Source organism: Salmo trutta, unplaced genomic scaffold, assembly GCF_901001165.1.
Source record: "Salmo trutta unplaced genomic scaffold, fSalTru1.1, whole genome shotgun sequence".
NCBI lineage: Eukaryota > Metazoa > Chordata > Actinopteri > Salmoniformes > Salmonidae > Salmo > Salmo trutta.
In genome coordinates this window covers 90,219-109,392 of record NW_021822756.1, presented here as the reverse complement: position 1 = coordinate 109,392, position 19,174 = coordinate 90,219, and the positions used below count along the sequence as shown (strand labels likewise).

Below are 19,174 nucleotides of genomic sequence, written 5' to 3'. Positions count from 1 at the left end.
ATCTTCATTAAATAGCTGTCTGTCTTTTTGTAAACTAGGGGCCCATCTTCATTAAATAGCTGTCTGTCTTTTTGTAAACTAGGGGCCCATCTTCATTAAATAACTGTCTGTCTTTTTGTAAACTAGGGGCCCATCTTCATTAAATAGCTGTCTGTCTTTTTGTAAACTATGGGGCCCATCTTTTTTAAATTTGGGGCGGCAGCATAGCCTAGTGGTTAGTTAGAGCGTTGGACTAGTTCCCCGGTAGGCCGTCATTGAAAATAAGAATTTGTTCTTAACTGACTTGCCTCGTTAAATAAAGGTAAAAAATAAATAAATAGCTGTCTGTCTTTCTAGTGGCCTATTTGGTGTGTGAACTGCTAACTGCTCATAACTTGTAGCTGATTGTTGACACATCAACCAGGATTAAAGGGATACTTTGGGATTTTGGCAGAGGACCCTTTTATCTCCTTCCCCAGAGACAGATACAGATGAACTCGTGGATGTCTCTCTACACACCAAGTCACTCAGCTCCATCATATCCTCACATGGTCTCTCCTATCACTGCTATGAGGATGGCCCTCTCCTCTTCTCTCTACACACCAAGTCACTCAGCTCTGTCATATCCTCACATGGTCTCTCCTATCATCGCTATGCGGATGACACTCAACTACTTTTCTCCTTCCCCCTTTCTGACACCCAGGTGACGACACTCATCTCTGTGTGCCGGGTCAGATATCTCAACATGGATGTCGGCCCACCGTAAGCTCAACCTCGACAAGATAGAGCTGCTCTTCCTCCCCGTTGGAAGGCCAGCCCGCTTCAAGACCTCTCCATCATCACGGTTGACAACAACTCCACGTTGTTCCCCCTCCGAGAGTACAATGAAACCTTGGCGTGACCCTGGACAACACCTGCAAACATCAAAGCACTGACTCGTTCCTGCAGGTTCATGATGAAATCTTCAAAGAGTATTAACCCACCACCACCAAATAAAACTTGCCTTTCATTTAACTAACCCATTCATTTAACTAACCCATTCATTTAACTAACCCATTCATTTAACTAACCCATTCATTTAACTTAACCCATTCATTTAACTAACCCTTTCATTTAACTAACCCAATAATTTAACTAACCCATTCATTTAACTAACCCTTTCATTTAACTAACCAATTCATTTAACTAACCCATTCATTTAACTTAACCCATTCATTTAACTAACCTTTTCATTTAACTAACCCATTCATTTAACTAACCCATTCATTTAACTAACCCATTCATTTAACTTAACCCATTCATTTAACTAACCCTTTCATTTAACTAACCCTTTCATTTAACTAACCCATTCATTTAACTAACCCTTTCATTTAACTAACCCTCGCACCTGACTTTATTTTCATGGACTTTTCCCATAGCTACTCTATATGGCCAAGAAGTATGTGGACACCTGCTCGTCCAACATCTCATTCCAAATTCATGGTCATAATTATGGAGTTGGTCCCCCCCTTTGCTGCTGTAACAGCCTCCACTCTTCTGGGAAGTCATTAATATGGAGTTGGTCCCCCGCTTTGCTGCTGTAACAGCCTCCACTCTTCTGGGAAGTCATTAATATGGAGTTGGTCCCCCGCTTTGCTGCTGTAACAGCCTCCACTCTTCTGGGAAGTCATTAATATGGAGTTGGTCCCCCCCCCCTTTGCTGCTATAACAGCCTCCACTCTTCAGGGAAGTCATTAATATGGAGTTGGTCCCCCCCTTTGCTGCTATAACAGCCTCCACTCTTCTGGGAAGGCATTAATATGGAGTTGGTCCCCCCTTTGCTGCTATAACAGCCTCCACTCTTCTGGGAAGGCTTTCCACTAGATGTTGGAACATTTGCTGCGGGGTCTTTCCAATTGATTTACCTTTCCAAATCATGTCCAATCAATTGAATTTACCACAGGTGGACTCCAATCAAGTTGTAGAAGCATTTCAAGGATGATCAATGGAAACAGGAAGCACCTGAGCTCAATTTTCGAATCTCATAGCAACTTTCCAAATGTCGCCAAAACAAAAAAAATTACTTTAGACAAGGTGGAATCTTTTTGTGTCAGTAAAATGAATTATGCCCCGCCAAAAAAATAATCATATGGAATTAAACTTGTATTCACGCGATGACATGCTGTGTGGTCTTCCCACTACGGCTCGTTGGGAAAGCGTGCCGTTTTAAAGCATACAGATGAAATAACTTATGATAAACTTCACAGGGTGGGGGGGTAAAAGTACACAGTGATGCTCCTTCTTTCCGAATAAATATCAAAGGTCTTATTTCTGGTGGCATGAAAACCGATGCTTGTAAGTGTAACCGATGTGAAATGGCTAGTTAGTTAGCGGTGGCGCGCGCTAATAGCGTTTCGATCAGTGACGTCACTCGCTCTGAGACCTGAAGTAGTCGTTCCCCTTGCGTCGCGACCTACACTGTTACATAAATCGCTCTGGATAAGAGTGTCGTCTGAATGACAAAGAAAAATGTAAGAACGTTACATGTTTATGTATTTTATTTATTTTGTATTTATTTCACCTTTATTTAACCAGGTAGGCTAGTTGAGAAACAAGTTCTCATTTACAACTGCGACCTGACCAAGAATAAAGCAAAGCAGTTCGACAACATACAACAACACAGAGTTACACATGGAATAAAACAAACATACAGTCAATAATACAGTAGAAAAATAAGTCTATATACAATGTGAGCAAATGAGGTGAGATAAGGGAGGTAAAGGCAAAAAAAGGCCATGGTGGCAAAGTAAATACAATATAGCAAGTAAAACACTGGAATGGTAGATTTATAGTGGAAGAAAGTGCAAAGTAGAAATAGAAATAATGGGGAGCAAAATAAATAAATACAGTAGGGGAAGAGGTAGTAGTTTGGGCTAAATTATAGATGGGCTATGTACAGGTGCAGTGATCTGTGAGCTGCTCTGACAGCTGTACATCTGTTAAAAGACAAACTGGCTCTGGGAAACCAAAACAGCCAAATACTCCCCATCTAAACGTGAATCGGTTCTCTAATTGTGGTACTGTTTCTAGAAAACATAAACCCCTCTACTTTCATATAACGTCAAAAAAAAGAAGAAATTCTTCTCACAAATGCTAAATACACACTTACAATACAGTGTTTTATCACAGTTGCAGCTGACAGTATGTTTCCATGACAACTCGTTTGTCTTCCGTTTACACACACAGGTGTTTCGGAGACGCAGATTGCTAATTAGCACAGGTTGTCCACTCTTGTCTTCAGTCTGTTTTATGTAAACAAACGCTCTAACATGGAAATATTTCCCCCAGTGGGAACCCTAACCCTATAAAAAGGTGTGTTGTTTATTTAAAGGGATACTTCGGGATTTTTGGCAATGAGGCCCGGACTTTATCTACTTCCCGAGAGTCAGATTAACTCATGGATACCATTTATATGTCTCTGTATCCAGTATGAAGGAAGTTTCACGAGCCAATGATAACTAGCATTAGCGCAATGACTAGAAGTCTATGGTATCTACTAGCATGCTAGCAGACGAACTCACGGATACCATTTTTATGTCTCTGCGTGAGGTTCGAAGAAAGTTGCTAACTAGCATTAGCGCAATGACTAGAAGTCTATGGTATCTACTAGCATGCTAGCAGACGAACTCATGGATACCATTTTTATGTCTTTGCATGAGGTTTGAAGAAAGTTGCTAACTAGCATTAGCGCAATGACTGGACTTGTATGGGTTATCTGCTAGAAGATACTAGAGATACGCTCCTTATGTTTCCAAAACCGTACCGCCAAGCGATGTGTGTAAACGTTTAGAGCAAGCATCGGGGCTCTTAGTATCTTCTGCTTGTGGGAGTGTTGCCAAGAGCCCCGATGCTAACTACCTTTAGCGTCTATTAATGATAGTATCTTCTGATTGGGGCTGTGTTGCTATCGTTAATAGGGGCTAAGGCTAGTTAGCATCGGGGCTGTTAGCAACACTGCCGCCCCGATCAGAAGATACTATCGTTAATAGGCGCTAAGGCTAGTTAGCATCGGGGCTGTTAGCAACACTGCCCCGGTCAGAAGATACTATCGTTAATAGGTGCTAAGGCTAGTTAGCATCGGGGCTGTTAGCAACACTGCCCCCCCCCCCGGTCAGAAGATACTATCGTTAATAGGCGCTAAGGGAAGTTAGCATCGGGGCTCTTAGCAACACTGCCCCGGTCAGAAGATACTATCGTTAATAGGCGCTAAGGCTAGTTAGCATCGGGGCTGTTAGCAACACTGCCCCGGTCAGAAGATACTATCGTTAATAGGTGCTAAGGCTAGTTAGCATCGGGGCTGTTAGCAACACTGCCCCCCCCCCCCGGTCAGAAGATACTATCGTTAATAGGCGCTAAGGGAAGTTAGCATCGGGGCTGTTAGCAACACTGCCCCGGTCAGAAGATACTATCGTTAATAGGCGCTAAGGCTAGTTAGCATCGGGGCTGTTAGCAACACTGCCCCGGTCAGAAGATACTATCGTTAATAGGTGCTAAGGCTAGTTAGCATCGGGGCTGTTAGCAACACTGCCCCCCCCCTCGGTCAGAAGATACTATCGTTAATAGGCGCTAAGGGAAGTTAGCATCGGGGCTGTTAGCAACACTGCCCCGGTCAGAAGATACTATCGTTAATAGGCGCTAAGGGAAGTTAGCATCGGGGCTCTTAGCAACACTGCCCGGTCAGAAGATACTATCGTTAATAGGCGCTAAGGGAAGTTAGCATCGGGGCTCTTAGCAACACTGCCCGGTCAGAAGATACTATCGTTAATAGGCGCTAAGGGAAGTTAGCATCGGGGCTCTTAGCAACACTGCCCCGGTCAGAAGATACTATCGTTAATAGGAACTAAAGGTAGTTAGCGTATCTATGAATGGCGTAACTCAGAACCTTGTGTGTGTGTGTGTGTGTGACAGAACACAATGAAGTGACCATTGACCTGCCTGCAACAAAAACAACTCCTCTCCCTTATCTCACCATCTCTTCATTAACTCTGTGTGTCACAGATAGACGGACGGAGTGGGAGACGGGTAGAGAGAGCGACAGACGGTCTTTAGACTGTCAACCCTACAACTATAAACCGGTCTTTAGACTGTCAACCCTACAACTATAAACTGGTCTTTAGACTGTCAACCCTACAACTATAAACTGGTCTTTAGACTGTCAACCCTACAACTATAAACTGGTCTTTAGACTGTCAACCCTACAACTATAAACCGGTCTTTAGACTGTCAACCCTACAACTATAAACCGGTCTTTAGACTGTCAACCCTACAACTATAAACCGGTCTTTAGACTGTCAACCCTACAACTATAAACTGGTCTTTAGACAGTCAACACTAGAACTAGAAACCGGTTGGACAGACAGAGAGAAAAAAGGAACAGTCATAAACTACAATCTGAAAATAGACTATCCAAAAATAGCACCACAACATCACCTGCTATGTCGGATAAGGTTTGTTTTCCTTGTATCTGTCCCAGTTCCTCCAGGACTCTGCGATCGTAAATGTTTTGTTTTTTTTCTTCTTCGCAAAATCAACAATTCCCCGCATATTAATGCAAGAGCTTACAAATGTGATCAATTACTGCATAAAACAGTCAAATCGTCGCACATATTTGTGTCGCGTAAAACTGACCCATCAGCGCAGTAGAAAAAGAGGCGCTCGCAATTTCAACCAATCACTGCACATTTACCGCATAATACGTTTCAATCAAGTCAAGAAACTTTTTCCGTCGACAGCCTCATTTGTGATAAATTGAACAAAATCATGACATACTGCCATGCAAAACATCAGAATTGCCGCAGCAAATATCAAGCATTTTATTTATTTTTGTCCACAAATATCACAAAAAAAACCCAAATCCCCAGGAAGTCCTGGATGGACTGGTCTCTCCTATTGCTGAAGATCCGATGAGGTAAGGGGGTACAGAGGTGGAGTATTGTGTTGATTGAATATTACCAGGAGAGAAAAGAAAAAAAACCCCACCTAGAATATAGATGTGTTTTAAACTAGATCAAATCACATTTTGTAGACCGACAGTGAAATGCTTTACTTACAGGGTCTTTTTTCCCAACAGGGCAGAGTTAAATATATAACAATATATAGAAATAATAACAATAACAAGTCAGAATAACATGGCTATATACAGAGAGTACCAGTACTGAGTCCATCTACCCCCTGCATTAGTAATGAATACACAGTCAATAACAAGTCAGAATAACATGGCTATATACAGGGAGTACCAGTACTGAGTCCATCTACCCCCTGCATTAGTAATGAATACAGAGTCAATAACAAGTCAAAATAACATGGCTATATACAGAGAGTACCAGTACTGAGTCCATCTACCCCCTGCATTAGTAATGAATACACAGTCAATAACAAGTCAGAATAACATGGCTATATACAGAGAGTACCAGTACTGAGTCCATCTACCCCCTGCATTAGTAATGAATACACAGTCAATAACAAGTCAAAATAACATGGCTATATACAGGGAGTACCAGAGAGTGGCCAAAAGTATGTGGACACCTGCTCGTCAAATATCTCCTTCCAAAATCATGGTCATTAATATGGAGTTGGTCCCCCCCCCCCCCTTTGCTGCTATAACAGCCTCCACTCTTCTGGGAAGGCTTTAATATGGAGTTGGACCCCCCCCCTTTGCTGCTATAACAGCCTCCACTCTTCAGGGAAGGCATTAATATGGAGTTGGTCCCCCCCTTTGCTGCTATAACAGCCTCCACTCTTCAGGGAAGGCTTTCCACTAGATGTTGGGACATTGCTGCGGGGACTTGCTTCCATTCAGCCACAAGAGCATTAGTGAGGTCGGGGCTCTGATGTTGGGCGATTAGTCCTGGCTCGCAGTTGGCGTTCCAATTCATCTCAAAGTTGTTCGATGGGGTTGAGGTCAGGGCTCGGTGCAGGTCAGTCAAGTCCTTCCACACCGATCTCGAATAAACCATTTCTGTATGGATGCCGCTTTGTGCATGTGGGCAGTGTCATGCTGAAATAGGAAAGGGCCCACACACTGGACTCTACCCAAGAGAGTTAGTTCAAAAAAAATGGTCAATGTTGGTAGTCAAATAGCCATTTGATTAGCTATTTATCAGTCCTGTTTAGGAGTCTTATGGATTCGGGGTAGAAGATGTCCAGGGTCCTGTTGGTTCCAGATGTGGTGCATCGGTACCGCTTGCCGTGTGGTAGCAGAGAGAACTGGACTTGGGAGGCATGAGTCTGACAATTTTTAGGCCCTTCCTCTGACACCGCCTGGTATAGAGACATTTACATTTACATTTTAGTCATTTAGCAGACGTTCTTATCCAGAGCGACTTACAGTAGTGAATGCATACATTTCATTCTAATCTCATGCATTTAAAAAAAATATATATATATATTTTTTTTTGTGTGAACTTGCCTCCCGTGGGAATCAAACCCACAACCCTGGCGTTGCAAACACCATGCTCTACCAACTGAGCCAACAGGGAAGACGTCGTGGAAGGCAGGAAGCTTGTCCCCAGTGATGTACTGGGTGATGCAGCCAATCAAGATGCTCTCGATGGTGCAGCTGTAGAACTCTTTGAGGATCCGAGAGCCTTATGACAAATCTGTTCAGCCTCCTGAGGGGGGAAGAGGTGTTGCCGTGCCCTCTTCATGACCGTGGGGGTGTGTGTGGACCATGTCCTGTGGATGGGGACCATGTCCTGTGGATGGGGACATCCCTCCGTTTCCTGTAGTCCACCATCAGCTCCTTTGTCTTGCAGACGAAATACGATGTCCCCCCCCCCTCTGCTGGAAGTGGGACCCGAGTGGAGAAGATTTGGGAGCCCCTGTATAACAGTATATAGGTTCCCGTCCCCTCTCCTCGCCCCCGACCTGGGCTCGAACCAGGGACCCTCTGCACACATCGACAACAGCCACCCCACGAAGCATCGTTACCCATCACTCCACAAAAGCCGCGGCCCTCGCAGAGCAAAGGGGGAACGACTACTTCAAGGTCTCAGAGCGAGTGACGTCACCCGATTGAAACGCTACTAGCGCGCACCACCGCTAACTAGCTAGCCATTTCACATCAGTTACACCACCGCTAACTAGCTAGCCATTTCACATCGGTTACACCACCGCTAACTAGCTAGCCATTTCACATCGGTTACACCACCGCTAACTAGCTAGCCATTTCACATCGGTTACACCACCGCTAACTAGCTAGCCATTTCACATCGGTTACACCACCGCTAACTAGCTAGCCATTTCACATCGGTTACACCACCGCTAACTAGCTAGCCATTTCACATCGGTTACACCACCACTAACTAGCTATCCATTTCACATCGGCTACACCACCGCTAACTAGCTAGCCATTTCACATCGGCTACACCACCGCTAACTAGCTAGCCATTTCACATCGGCTACACCACCGCTAACTAGCTAGCCATTTCACATCGGCTACACCACCGCTAACTAGCTAGCCATTTCACATCGGTTACACCACCGCTAACTAGCTAGCCATTTCACATCGGCTACACCACCGCTAACTAGCTAGCCATTTCACATCGGTTACACCACCGCTAACTAGCTAGCCATTTCACATCGGCTACACCACCGCTAACTAGCTAGCCATTTCAAATCGGTTACACCACCGCTAACTAGCTAGCCATTTCACATCGGTTACACGTGCTACACAGTACATTAAATACATGTAGCTTATAGCTAGCCTTAACGTTATAGTGCCTGTAGCCAGCTAGCCTGCTACGTTAGGTTAGTAGTCTACAGTACATTAAATACATGTAGTTTATAGCCAGCCTTAACGTTATAGTGCCTGTAGCCAGCTACGTTAGATTAGTAGTCTACAGTACATTAAATACATGTAGTTTATAGCCAGACTTAACATTATAGTGCCTGTAGCCAGCTAGCCTGCTGAAATAACGTAGCGTTAGTAGTCTACAGTACATGAAATACATGTAGTTTATAGCCAGCCTTAACGTTATAGTGCCTGTAGCCAGCTAGCCTGCTATGTTAGGTTAGTAGCCGGGTCTACACAGTAGCTTACAGTACATTAAATACATGTAGTTTATAGCCAGCCTTAACGTTATAGTGCCTGTAGCCAGCTAGCCTGCTATGTTAGGTTAGTAGTCTACAGTACATTAAATACATGTAGTTTATAGCTAGCCTTAACGTTATAGTGCCTGTAGCCAGCTAGCCTGCTATGTTAGGTTAGTAGCCGGGTCTACACAGTAGCTTACAGTACATTAAATACATGTAGTTTATAGCTAGCCTTAACGTTATAGTGCCTGTAGCCAGCTAGCCTGCTACGTTAGGTTAGTAGTCTACAGTACATTAAATACATGTAGTTTATAGCTAGCCTTAACGTTATAGTGCCTGTAGCCAGCTAGCCTGCTACGCTAGGTTAAACGTAAATGTAATTATTTGCAGGACAAACATGGTAAATTAACCTTCCGTTTCAAACCTGTTATGTCAATACTTTTACCTTTTCCCTCAGGTGGGACCGCTCTCTTGTCGACGACTGGTGGTCCATATTTTCCATCCGATTAAAATGGGCATTACGTGGGCGAATCATTGACGCTCATGTTTGTCACTTTGGTCAATGAGTCAACTCATTTAAAAACATTTACCGAACTAGTTAAAAACGTATATCTCCCTACTAGTTTAACTGTAACACAACCAGCCGTGATCGGGAGTCCCATACGGGCGGCGTACAACTGATCCAGCATCGTCCGGGGTTTGGCCGGGGTAGGCCCGTCATTGAAAATAAGATTTTTTTCTTAACTGACTTGCCTAGTTAAATAAATAAAATAAATAAAGCTGCAGACTTCTGTTAACCTCGTTCCCCCATCTCCCTCTTTTGCCTGAGGCCTAAAAACCTTATCTTGGCGTCGACCTTCCTTGCGGTTCCTGCTCTTGACTAAGTATGGTAGGCGACTTCAATTAAAGTTCCTAAAACCTAGCCGAGGCATAGCTGATCTGAGCTGAAGAAGGTCAAAGTGCAAGTTCTTCACTCGTCAAACTTTTCACTTGGACACGTCTGGATAACACTTTAAGGGTCCGTAATAAACCATTTATATAGTATTTATAAAAGTGTTTGTTCATCATGTATTAATCATCAACCCCAAATGTAAAATTACTAATCATTTGAAAAGTATTTTTGTAGTCCCACAAATATACATTTGTGACTAGCTTTAGTAAAACATTAACAAATGTGGAAGTAACAATGATAAAAAAAAAAGGTGAGCAAACTGTTTATAAATAATTTATTACAGACCCTTTAATATAAAGTTATCTACATTTGAAGCACCCTTTTGATTTCTGGGTAAAAACTAAAGGTGGAAAGAACAAGAAAATGGAGAATTTTTTTTTTTTTTTTTTGCAAGAATTTATTTTATTATTATCTTCAAAACAAGAGAAAAAAATAAAATAAAAAAAATGTCCCTCCGGTATTCATTCGAGCTGGTAGTTTAAATTAAATAGAGGTCATTGCAAAAAAATAAATAAAAAAAATTAAAAATAAAAACAAAAAGTAACAGATTTGATGAATCTTCACAGTGCAATTGCATGGAACCTTTTAAATCGAAGACGTGGCCCTTTAACACCTTCCAGTGTAGTATCTCTACCCCTGGTCCAGCTCAACAAAAAACAATATTCACATATTGTCAGAATTGTGTAAATATAATTCAGATATCATAAGACACAACTATCACTAAGGGGCTGAACAACTCTGGTAACTTCACAACAACAACAAAAATCACAGATTCCTGAAATCAAGAAGGAAATCTGTGAATCCTACAACCTGGGATTTCTGGGAAATCTGGTGAATTTTAGGGGGGGGGAAGTAATTTTGCAAAACATAGGCCAACAACTACCTCTAGGTCACTCTAGCTCAGTCTGCTTACAGCAGAGTAACAGTCATTTACATCTCGATAGTGCTTTTTTCCCTCCTCCTCCTCCTACACGTTTTCACTCTAGAGAATACATATCTGATATGAAAGATGGTATATTGTGTGTGTCCATAATAGTTCACTATTCTTGTATATAGTCCACTACATCGGGAACTGGTTGCTATTTGGGATGCATCCCAGGTCGTAGAAACTCTTCAAAAATAATTTGCAGGGGGGGCTACGGGGACGGTGGGGGACAGGGACAAATCAAGGTTTTAGCAATTACACATTTTTTTTTAAACACAAAAAAAAAATCGAAGCATCATTCAAGTAAATTGACTCGTCCAAGCAACAGCCTATGTTGAGCAGAGTCTAAAAAATTAATAATTTTATACATCAGCCTTAAATTCATTAAATTCATTCAAATCCTCTGCAAAAAAAACAAAAAACAAAAACAAAACCCCCCCAAATAAAGTGTTGAACTAAAGTGAACAAGCTTGCAGAGTCCTCTTATGATCTTCACTACGGGGTCCCGTCACAAATGACACCCACATTCCCTACATAGTGCCCTATTATTATAGGGAATATGGGCCCTCGTCAAAAGTAGTGCCCTATATAGGGAATAGGATGGTATTTGGAATGCAGAGGCTGTGTGACGCCTCTTTGAGACCTTTACAGTTCACTGACAGGAAGCTAGGAAGGAAACCAAATCTCTTTCCTCCAAAATGGCGCCCAATTCCCTTCTTAGTGCACTAGGTTTGGGCCACGAGCCTTAAAGTCGTGCACTAGTTAGGGAATAAGGTTTGGGCCACGAGCCTTGGGCTGAAACGTGTGGAAAAACGCTTCACAACGAAATGTCTCATAAGGCTACGCTAACCGTTTGGTCTTCGCCTCTTCTCTCCTCCTCTTCTTCTCTGTTATTGTCCTCTTTCTCCTTGTTCTTCTTCTTCTTGTGTTTGTGTTTCAGTCCTGCGATCTCTCCTTCCTCAGCCTCCAGTCTCTTCTGCTTTCTGTCTTTCTTCTTCTGTTTCTTCTTCTGTTTTTTATCTTTCTTCTTCTTGTGTTTCTTGTTGCCCAGGCTACCGACAGAGCTGGCGCTGCTGCTACGACTTCTGCTGCTGCTGCCCCCATGCACCGCTCGCTCTCCCTCCACCGCTCGCTGTCCGCCCACTTTTTTCTCTCCTTCCTCCTCCTCCTCCCCCCTGTCCTCCCCCTCTGAGATCTCTCCCTCGCTGTAGTCAGGTTCGAAGGCTGCCTCATCTGTCTCTCTGACCAGGTCAGAAGGAGGTTTGGAATAAGGGACCGAGGGAGGAGGTTTGGCTTTAGGGTGCTCTGTCTCTCTCTCCTTCTCCCTATCGACCCCTCTCTCTCTCTCCTTCTCCCTATCCACCCCTCTCTCTCTCTCCTTCTCCCTATCCACCCCTCTCTCTCTCTCCTTCTCCCTATCCACCCCTCTCTCTCTCTCCTTCTCCCTATCCACCCCTCTCTCTCTCTCCTTCTCCCTATCCACCCCTCTCTCTCTCTCCTTCTCCCTATCCACCCCTCTCTCTCTCTCCTTCTCCCTATCCACCCTTTTCTCTCTCTCCTCCTCTCTCTCCTTCTCCATCTTCTCCCTCATCTTTTGCATCTGCCACTCTCTCTCTTTCTTTCTCTCTCTCTCTCTGACAGCTCTGGGCACCCCTGCCCTGTTGTCAGGCCTGGGGGGCTGTAGGAGTGAGGCCGGGTGTTGTTGGGGTTTTCCACCACTCATCTCCTTCTCTAGGGTTCCTAGGCTGGCCTGCTGGCTCTGTCTCCCCGCCGAGGAGCGCTCTGCTCTGGGCTCTTCTCCCTCAGCCTTTCCCCTCCCGGGCTGGTTCTCCATGGAGCCGGAGACCTGAGGAGAAGGGTATATATCCTGCGTCGTGTCCCTGCCAGGGCTGCTCTCGCTGGGTCTGGTGGGCTCAGACCCTCCCTGAGATCTCTGAGTGGAGGAGGAAGAGGAAGGGTCAGATGGGGGTAGGTCGCTCTTGGAGACGGGCGAGGCACCGCCTAGCTCTCTGTGTTCTCTGGTGGTCTCCTGGTGGTCTCCTGGTGGTCTACAGTCAGTAGAGTCGGTGTTACGGTCAACAGTGGAGGAGTTGTGGTCGTTGTTGTCTTTATGTTTGTGGTGGTGGTCTCTCTGCTTGTGGTCTCTCTGCTTCCTGGTTCTGGGGTCCGGTGGTCTACGGTCAGTAGTTGCTTTGTGGTCTCTGGAAGAAGAAAAAGGTTTACGATCCCGTGAGCGAGAGTGTGATGAGGAAGAGGAACTCTTCTCACTGATGTGGTCGCTCCCTCTCTCTCCAGTCCTCTCTCCTTCTCTCCTCTCTCGCTCCGGCCGCTGAGAGGAGCTCTTCTCACTGCTGTGGTCGCTCCCTCTCTCTCCAGTCCTCTCTCCTTCTCTCCTCTCTCGCTCCGGCCGCTGAGAGGAGCTCTTCTCACTGCTGTGGTCGCTCCCTCTCTCTCCAGTCCTCTCTCCAGTCCTCTCTCCTTCTCTCTCTCTCCTCTCTCTCTCCGGACGCTGAGACGAGCTCTTCTCACTGCTGTGGTCGCTCCCTCTCTCCCCAGTCCTCTCTCCTTCTCTCTCTCTCCCCGGACGCTGAGAGGAGCTCTTCTCACTGCTGTGGTCGCTCCCTCTCTCCCCAGTCCTCTCTCCTTCTCTCTCTCTCCCCGGACGCTGAGAGGAGCTCTTCTCACTGCTGTGGTCGCTCCCTCTCTCCCCAGTCCTCTCTCCTTCTCTCTCTCTCCTCTCTCTCTCCGGCCGCTGAGAGGAAGAGAGAATCTTTCTCGGTCTGTCCATATCTTTGTCAGAAGCGCGGCTGTGTTCCCTCTCTCTATCTCTCTCTTTCCCCCGCTCTCTGTCCCGTTCTGTATCCCTCTCCCTCACCTTTTCCTTTAACCGATCTCTCTCTCTCTCCATCTCTCTGTCTTTCTCAGTAGGTATGTGGTCTCCGGAGTGTTTCCTATCCTGCAGGCCGTCTTCTCTGTCTCTGCCACTAGAGGGAGACATAGTTCTCTCTGGCTTGGGAAAGGTACAGTCCCTCTCTTTCCATCGCCCTGCCTCCGTCTCCGTTGTCACGGCGACGTGGGGTCCTGGGGGGAAAGGGAGGGAGGGGGCGAGCAAGGGGCGGAGTAGTTGAACCCTGACCCCTCCTTCCTCTTCCTCCGATTCGTAGTCCTCCTTCTCCCACTTGGAGCGAGGGACCTGGAGGAGGAGAGAAGAGAACATGCTCATCTTCAAGGAGGAGCTGTGTGTCTCCTGTATGAGTACTATCTGGTCTAACAGGCTGTGTGTCTCCTGTATGAGTACTATCTGGTCTAACAGGTGTAGAGCTGTGTGTGTCTCCTGTATGAGTACTATCTGGTCTAACAGGTGTAGAGCTGTGTCTCTCCTGTATGAGTACTATCTGGTCTAACAGGTGTAGAGCTGTGTGTCTCCTGTATGAGTACTATCTGGTCTAACAGGTGTAGAGCTGTGTCTCTCTGACCTGTATGAGTACTATCTGGTCTAACAGGTGTAGAGCTGTGTGTGTCTCCTGTATGAGTACTATCTGGTCTAACAGGTGTAGAGCTGTGTGTGTCTCCTGTATGAGTACTATCTGGTCTAACAGGTGTAGAGCTGTGTGTGTCTCCTGTATGAGTACTATCTGGTCTAACAGGTGTAGAGCTGTGTGTGTCTCCTGTATGAGTACTATCTGGTCTAACAGGTGTAGAGCTGTGTCTCTCTGACCTGTATGAGTACTATCTGGTCTAACAGGTGTAGAGCTGTGTGTCTCCTGTATGAGTACTATCTGGTCTAACAGGTGTAGAGCTGTGTGTGTCTCCTGTATGAGTACTATCTGGTCTAACAGGTGTAGAGCTGTGTGTGTCTCCTGTATGAGTACTATCTGGTCTAACAGGTGTAGAGCTGTGTGTCTCTCTCCTGTATGAGTACTATCTGGTCTAACAGGTGTAGAGCTGTGTGTCTCTCTCCTGTATGAGTACTATCTGGTCTAACAGGTGTAGAGCTGTGTGTCTCTCTCCTGTATGAGTACTATCTGGTCTAACAGGTGTAGAGCTGTGTGTCTCTCTCCTGTATGAGTACTATCTGGTCTAACAGGTGTAGAGCTGTGTGTCTCTCTCCTGTATGAGTACTATCTGGTCTAACAGGTGTAGAGCTGTGTGTCTCTCTCCTGTATGAGTACTATCTGGTCTAACAGGTGTAGAGCTGTGTCTCTCTGACCTGTATGAGTACTATCTGGTCTAACAGGTGTAGAGCTGTGTGTCTCCTGTATGAGTACTATCTGGTCTAACAGGTGTAGAGCTGTGTGTCTCTCTCCTGTATGAGTACTATCTGGTCTAACAGGTGTAGAGCTGTGTGTCTCCTGTATGAGTACTATCTGGTCTAACAGGTGTAGAGCTGTGTGTGTCCCCTGTATGAGTACTATCTGGTCTAACAGGTGTAGAGCTGTGTCTCTCTCCTGTATGAGTACTATCTGGTCTAACAGGCTGTGTCTCTTTGACCTGTATGAGTACTATCTGGTCTAACAGGTGTAGAGCTGTGTGTCTCCTGTATGAGTACTATCTGGTCTAACAGGTGTAGAGCTGTGTGTGTCCCCTGTATGAGTACTATCTGGTCTAACAGGTGTAGAGCTGTGTGTGTCCCCTGTATGAGTACTATCTGGTCTAACAGGTGTAGAGCTGGTTGTCTCCTGTATGAGTACTATCTGGTCTAACAGGTGTAGAGCTGTGTGTCTCTGACCTGTATGAGTACTATCTGGTCTAACAGGTGTAGAGCTGTGTGTCTCTGACCTGTATGAGTACTATCTGGTCTAACAGGTGTAGAGCTGTGTGTCTCCTGTATGAGTACTATCTGGTCTAACAGGTGTAGAGCTGTGTCTCTCCTGTATGAGTACTATCTGGTCTAACAGGTGTAGAGCTGTGTCTTTCCTGTATGAGTACTATCTGGTCTAACAGGTGTAGAGCTGTGTGTCTCCTGTATGAGTACTATCTGGTCTAACAGGTGTAGAGCTGTGTGTGTCCCCTGTATGAGTACTATCTGGTCTAACAGGTGTAGAGCTGTGTCTCTCTGACCTGTATGAGTACTATTTGGTCTAACAGGTGTAGAGCTGTGTGTCTCCTGTATGAGTACTATCTGGTCTAACAGGTGTAGAGCTGTGTGTCTCCTGTATGAGTACTATCTGGTCTAACAGCTGTGTTTCTCCTGTATGAGTACTATCTGGTCTAACAGCTGTGTTTCTCCTGTATGAGTACTATCTGGTCTAACAGGTATAGAGCTGTGTCTCTCCTGTATGAGTACTATCTGGTCTAACAGGTGTAGAGCTGTGTGTCTCCTGTATGAGTACTATCTGGTCTAACAGGTGTAGAGCTGTGTCTCCTGTATGAGTACTATCTGGTCTAACAGGTGTAGAGCTGTGTCTCCTGTATGAGTACTATCTGGTCTAACAGGTGTAGAGCTGTGTCTCCTGTATGAGTACTATCTGGTCTAACAGGTGTAGAGTTGTGTGTGTCTCCTGTATGAGTACTATCTGGTCTAACAGGTGTAGAGCTGTGTGTCTCCTGTATGAGTACTACCTGGTCTAACAGGTGTAGAGCTGTGTGTGTCTCCTGTATTAGTACTATCTGGTCTAACAGGTGTAGAGCTGTGTGTCTCTGACCTGTTTGAGTACTATCTGGTCTAACAGGTGTAGAGCTGTGTGTGTCTCCTGTATGAGTACTATCTGGTCTAACAGGTGTAGAGCTGTGTGTCTCTGACCTGTATGAGTACTATCTGGTCTAACAGGTGTAGAGCTGTGTGTGTCTCCTGTATGAGTACTATCTGGTCTAACAGGTGTAGAGCTGTGTCTCTGACCTGTATGAGTACTATCTGGTCTAACAGGTGTAGAGCTGTGTGTGTCTACTGTATGAGTACTATCTGGTCTAACAGGTGTAGAGCTGTGTGTGTCTACTGTATGAGTACTATCTGGTCTAACAGGTGTAGAGCTGTGTGTCTCCTGTATGAGTACTATCTGGTCTAACAGGTGTAGAGCTGTGTGTCTCCTGTATGAGTACTATCTGGTCTAACAGCTGTGTTTCTCCTGTATGAGTACTATCTGGTCTAACAGGTATAGAGCTGTGTCTCTCCTGTATGAGTACTATCTGGTCTAACAGGTGTAGAGCTGTGTGTCTCCTGTATGAGTACTATCTAGTTTAACAGGTGTAGAGCTGTGTCTCCTGTATGAGTACTATCTGGTCTAACAGGTGTAGAGCTGTGTGTCTCCTGTATGAGTACTACCTGGTCTAACAGGTGTAGAGCTGTGTGTGTCTCCTGTATTAGTACTATCTGGTCTAACAGGTGTAGAGCTGTGTGTCTCTGACCTGTTTGAGTACTATCTGGTCTAACAGGTGTAGAGCTGTGTGTGTCTCCTGTATGAGTACTATCTGGTCTAAGAGGTGTAGAGCTGTGTGTCTCTGACCTGTATGAGTACTATCTGGTCTAACAGGTGTAGAGCTGTGTGTGTCTCCTGTATGAGTACTATCTGGTCTAACAGGTGTAGAGCTGTGTCTCTGACCTGTATGAGTACTATCTGGTCTAACAGGTGTAGAGCTGTGTGTGTCTACTGTATGAGTACTATCTGGTCTAACAGGTGTAGAGCTGTGTGTGTCTACTGTATGAGTACTATCTGGTCTAACAGGTGTAGAGCTGTGTGTCTCCTGTATGAGTACTATCTGGTCTAACAGGTGTAGAGCTGTGTGTCTCCTGTATGAGTACTATCTGGTCTAACAGGTGTAGAGCTGTGTGTCTACTGTATGAGTACTATCTGGTCTAACAGGTGTAGAGCTGTGTCTCTCTGACCTGTATGAGTACTATCTGGTCTAACAGGTGTAGAGCTGTGTCTCTGACCTGTATGAGTACTATCTGGTCTAACAGGTGTAGAGCTGTGTCTCTGACCTGTATGAGTATTATCTGGTCTAACAGGTGTAGAGCTGTGTCTCTCTGACCTGTATGAGTACTATCTGGTCTAATAGGTGTAGAGCTGTGTGTCTCCTGTATGAGTACTATCTGGTCTAACAGGTGTAGAGCTGTGTGTCTCCTGTATGAGTACTATCTGGTCTAACAGGTATAGAGCTGTGTGTCTCCTGTATGAGTACTATCTGGTCTAACAGGTGTAGAGCTGTGTCTCTGACCTGTATGAGTACAATATGGCCGTCAGCAGGTGTCGAGATGTTGTTGGTGTATTCCTCCAGTGTTTTAACGACAGTCTTCCTCTGATCTGCTCTGCCGTCTGCTCCATCACCACACACAGGACTCCCGCCCCCTGGAGGACTGGTGCTGTATTACAACACATAGTTAATATAGACACCACCTCCTCCACCACAGGACTACTGCCCCCTGGGGGACTGGTGCTGTATTACACAACAACACATAGTTAATATAGACACCACCTCCTCCACCACACAGGACTACTGCCCCCTGGAGAACTGGTGCTGTATTACACAACAACACATAGTTAATATAGACACCACCTCCTCCACCACACAGGACTACTGCCCCCTGGGGGACTGGTGCTGTATTACACAAAACATAGTTAATATAGACACCACCTCCTCCACCACACAGGACTACTGCCCCCTGGAGGACTGGTGCTGTATTACACAACAACACATAGTTAATATAGACTCCACCACACAGGACTACTGCCCCCTGGGGGACTGGTGCTGTATTACACAACAACACACAGTTAATATAGACACCACCTCCTCCACCACACAGGACTACTGCCCCCTGGAGGACTGGTGCTGTATTACACAACAACACACAGTTAATATAGACACCACCTCCTCCACCACACAGGACTACTGCCCCCTGGGGGACTGGTGCTGTATTACAACACATAGTTAATATAGACACCACCTCCTCCACCACACAGGACTACTGCCCCCTGGAGGACTGGTGCTGTATTACACAACACATAGTTAATATAGACACCACCTCCTCCACCACACAGGACTACTGCCCCCTGGAGGACTGGTGCTGTATTACACAACACATAGTTAATATAGACACCACCTCCTCCACCACACAGGACTACTGCCCCCTGGAGGACTGGTGCTGTATTACAACACATAGTTAATATAGACACCACCTCCTCCACCACACAGGACTACTGCCCCCTGGGGGACTGGTGCTGTATTACAACACATAGTTAATATAGACACCACCTCCTCCACCACACAGCACTACTGCCCCCTGGAGGACTGTATCATGTATTATCCCA

The 19,174-nt window shown here is 45.4% G+C and overlaps 1 protein-coding gene across 1 annotated transcript in view; it reads right to left on the bottom strand.

Moving 5' to 3' along the window:
• Positions 1-10,374: 10,374 nt before the first annotated feature.
• LOC115184200 (E3 ubiquitin-protein ligase RBBP6) overlaps positions 10,375-19,174 on the bottom strand; it is a 62,583-nt gene continuing 53,783 nt past the window's right edge. The window contains exons 18-20 of the mRNA XM_029745221.1: positions 18,084-18,228; positions 12,445-14,121; positions 10,375-12,303 (exon numbers count right to left, since the gene is read on the bottom strand). Of these exons, the coding sequence (XP_029601081.1) occupies positions 11,761-12,303; positions 12,445-14,121; positions 18,084-18,228 (2,365 nt within the window). The 3' untranslated portion in view covers positions 10,375-11,760. The remainder of the gene's footprint in view (positions 12,304-12,444; positions 14,122-18,083; positions 18,229-19,174) is intronic.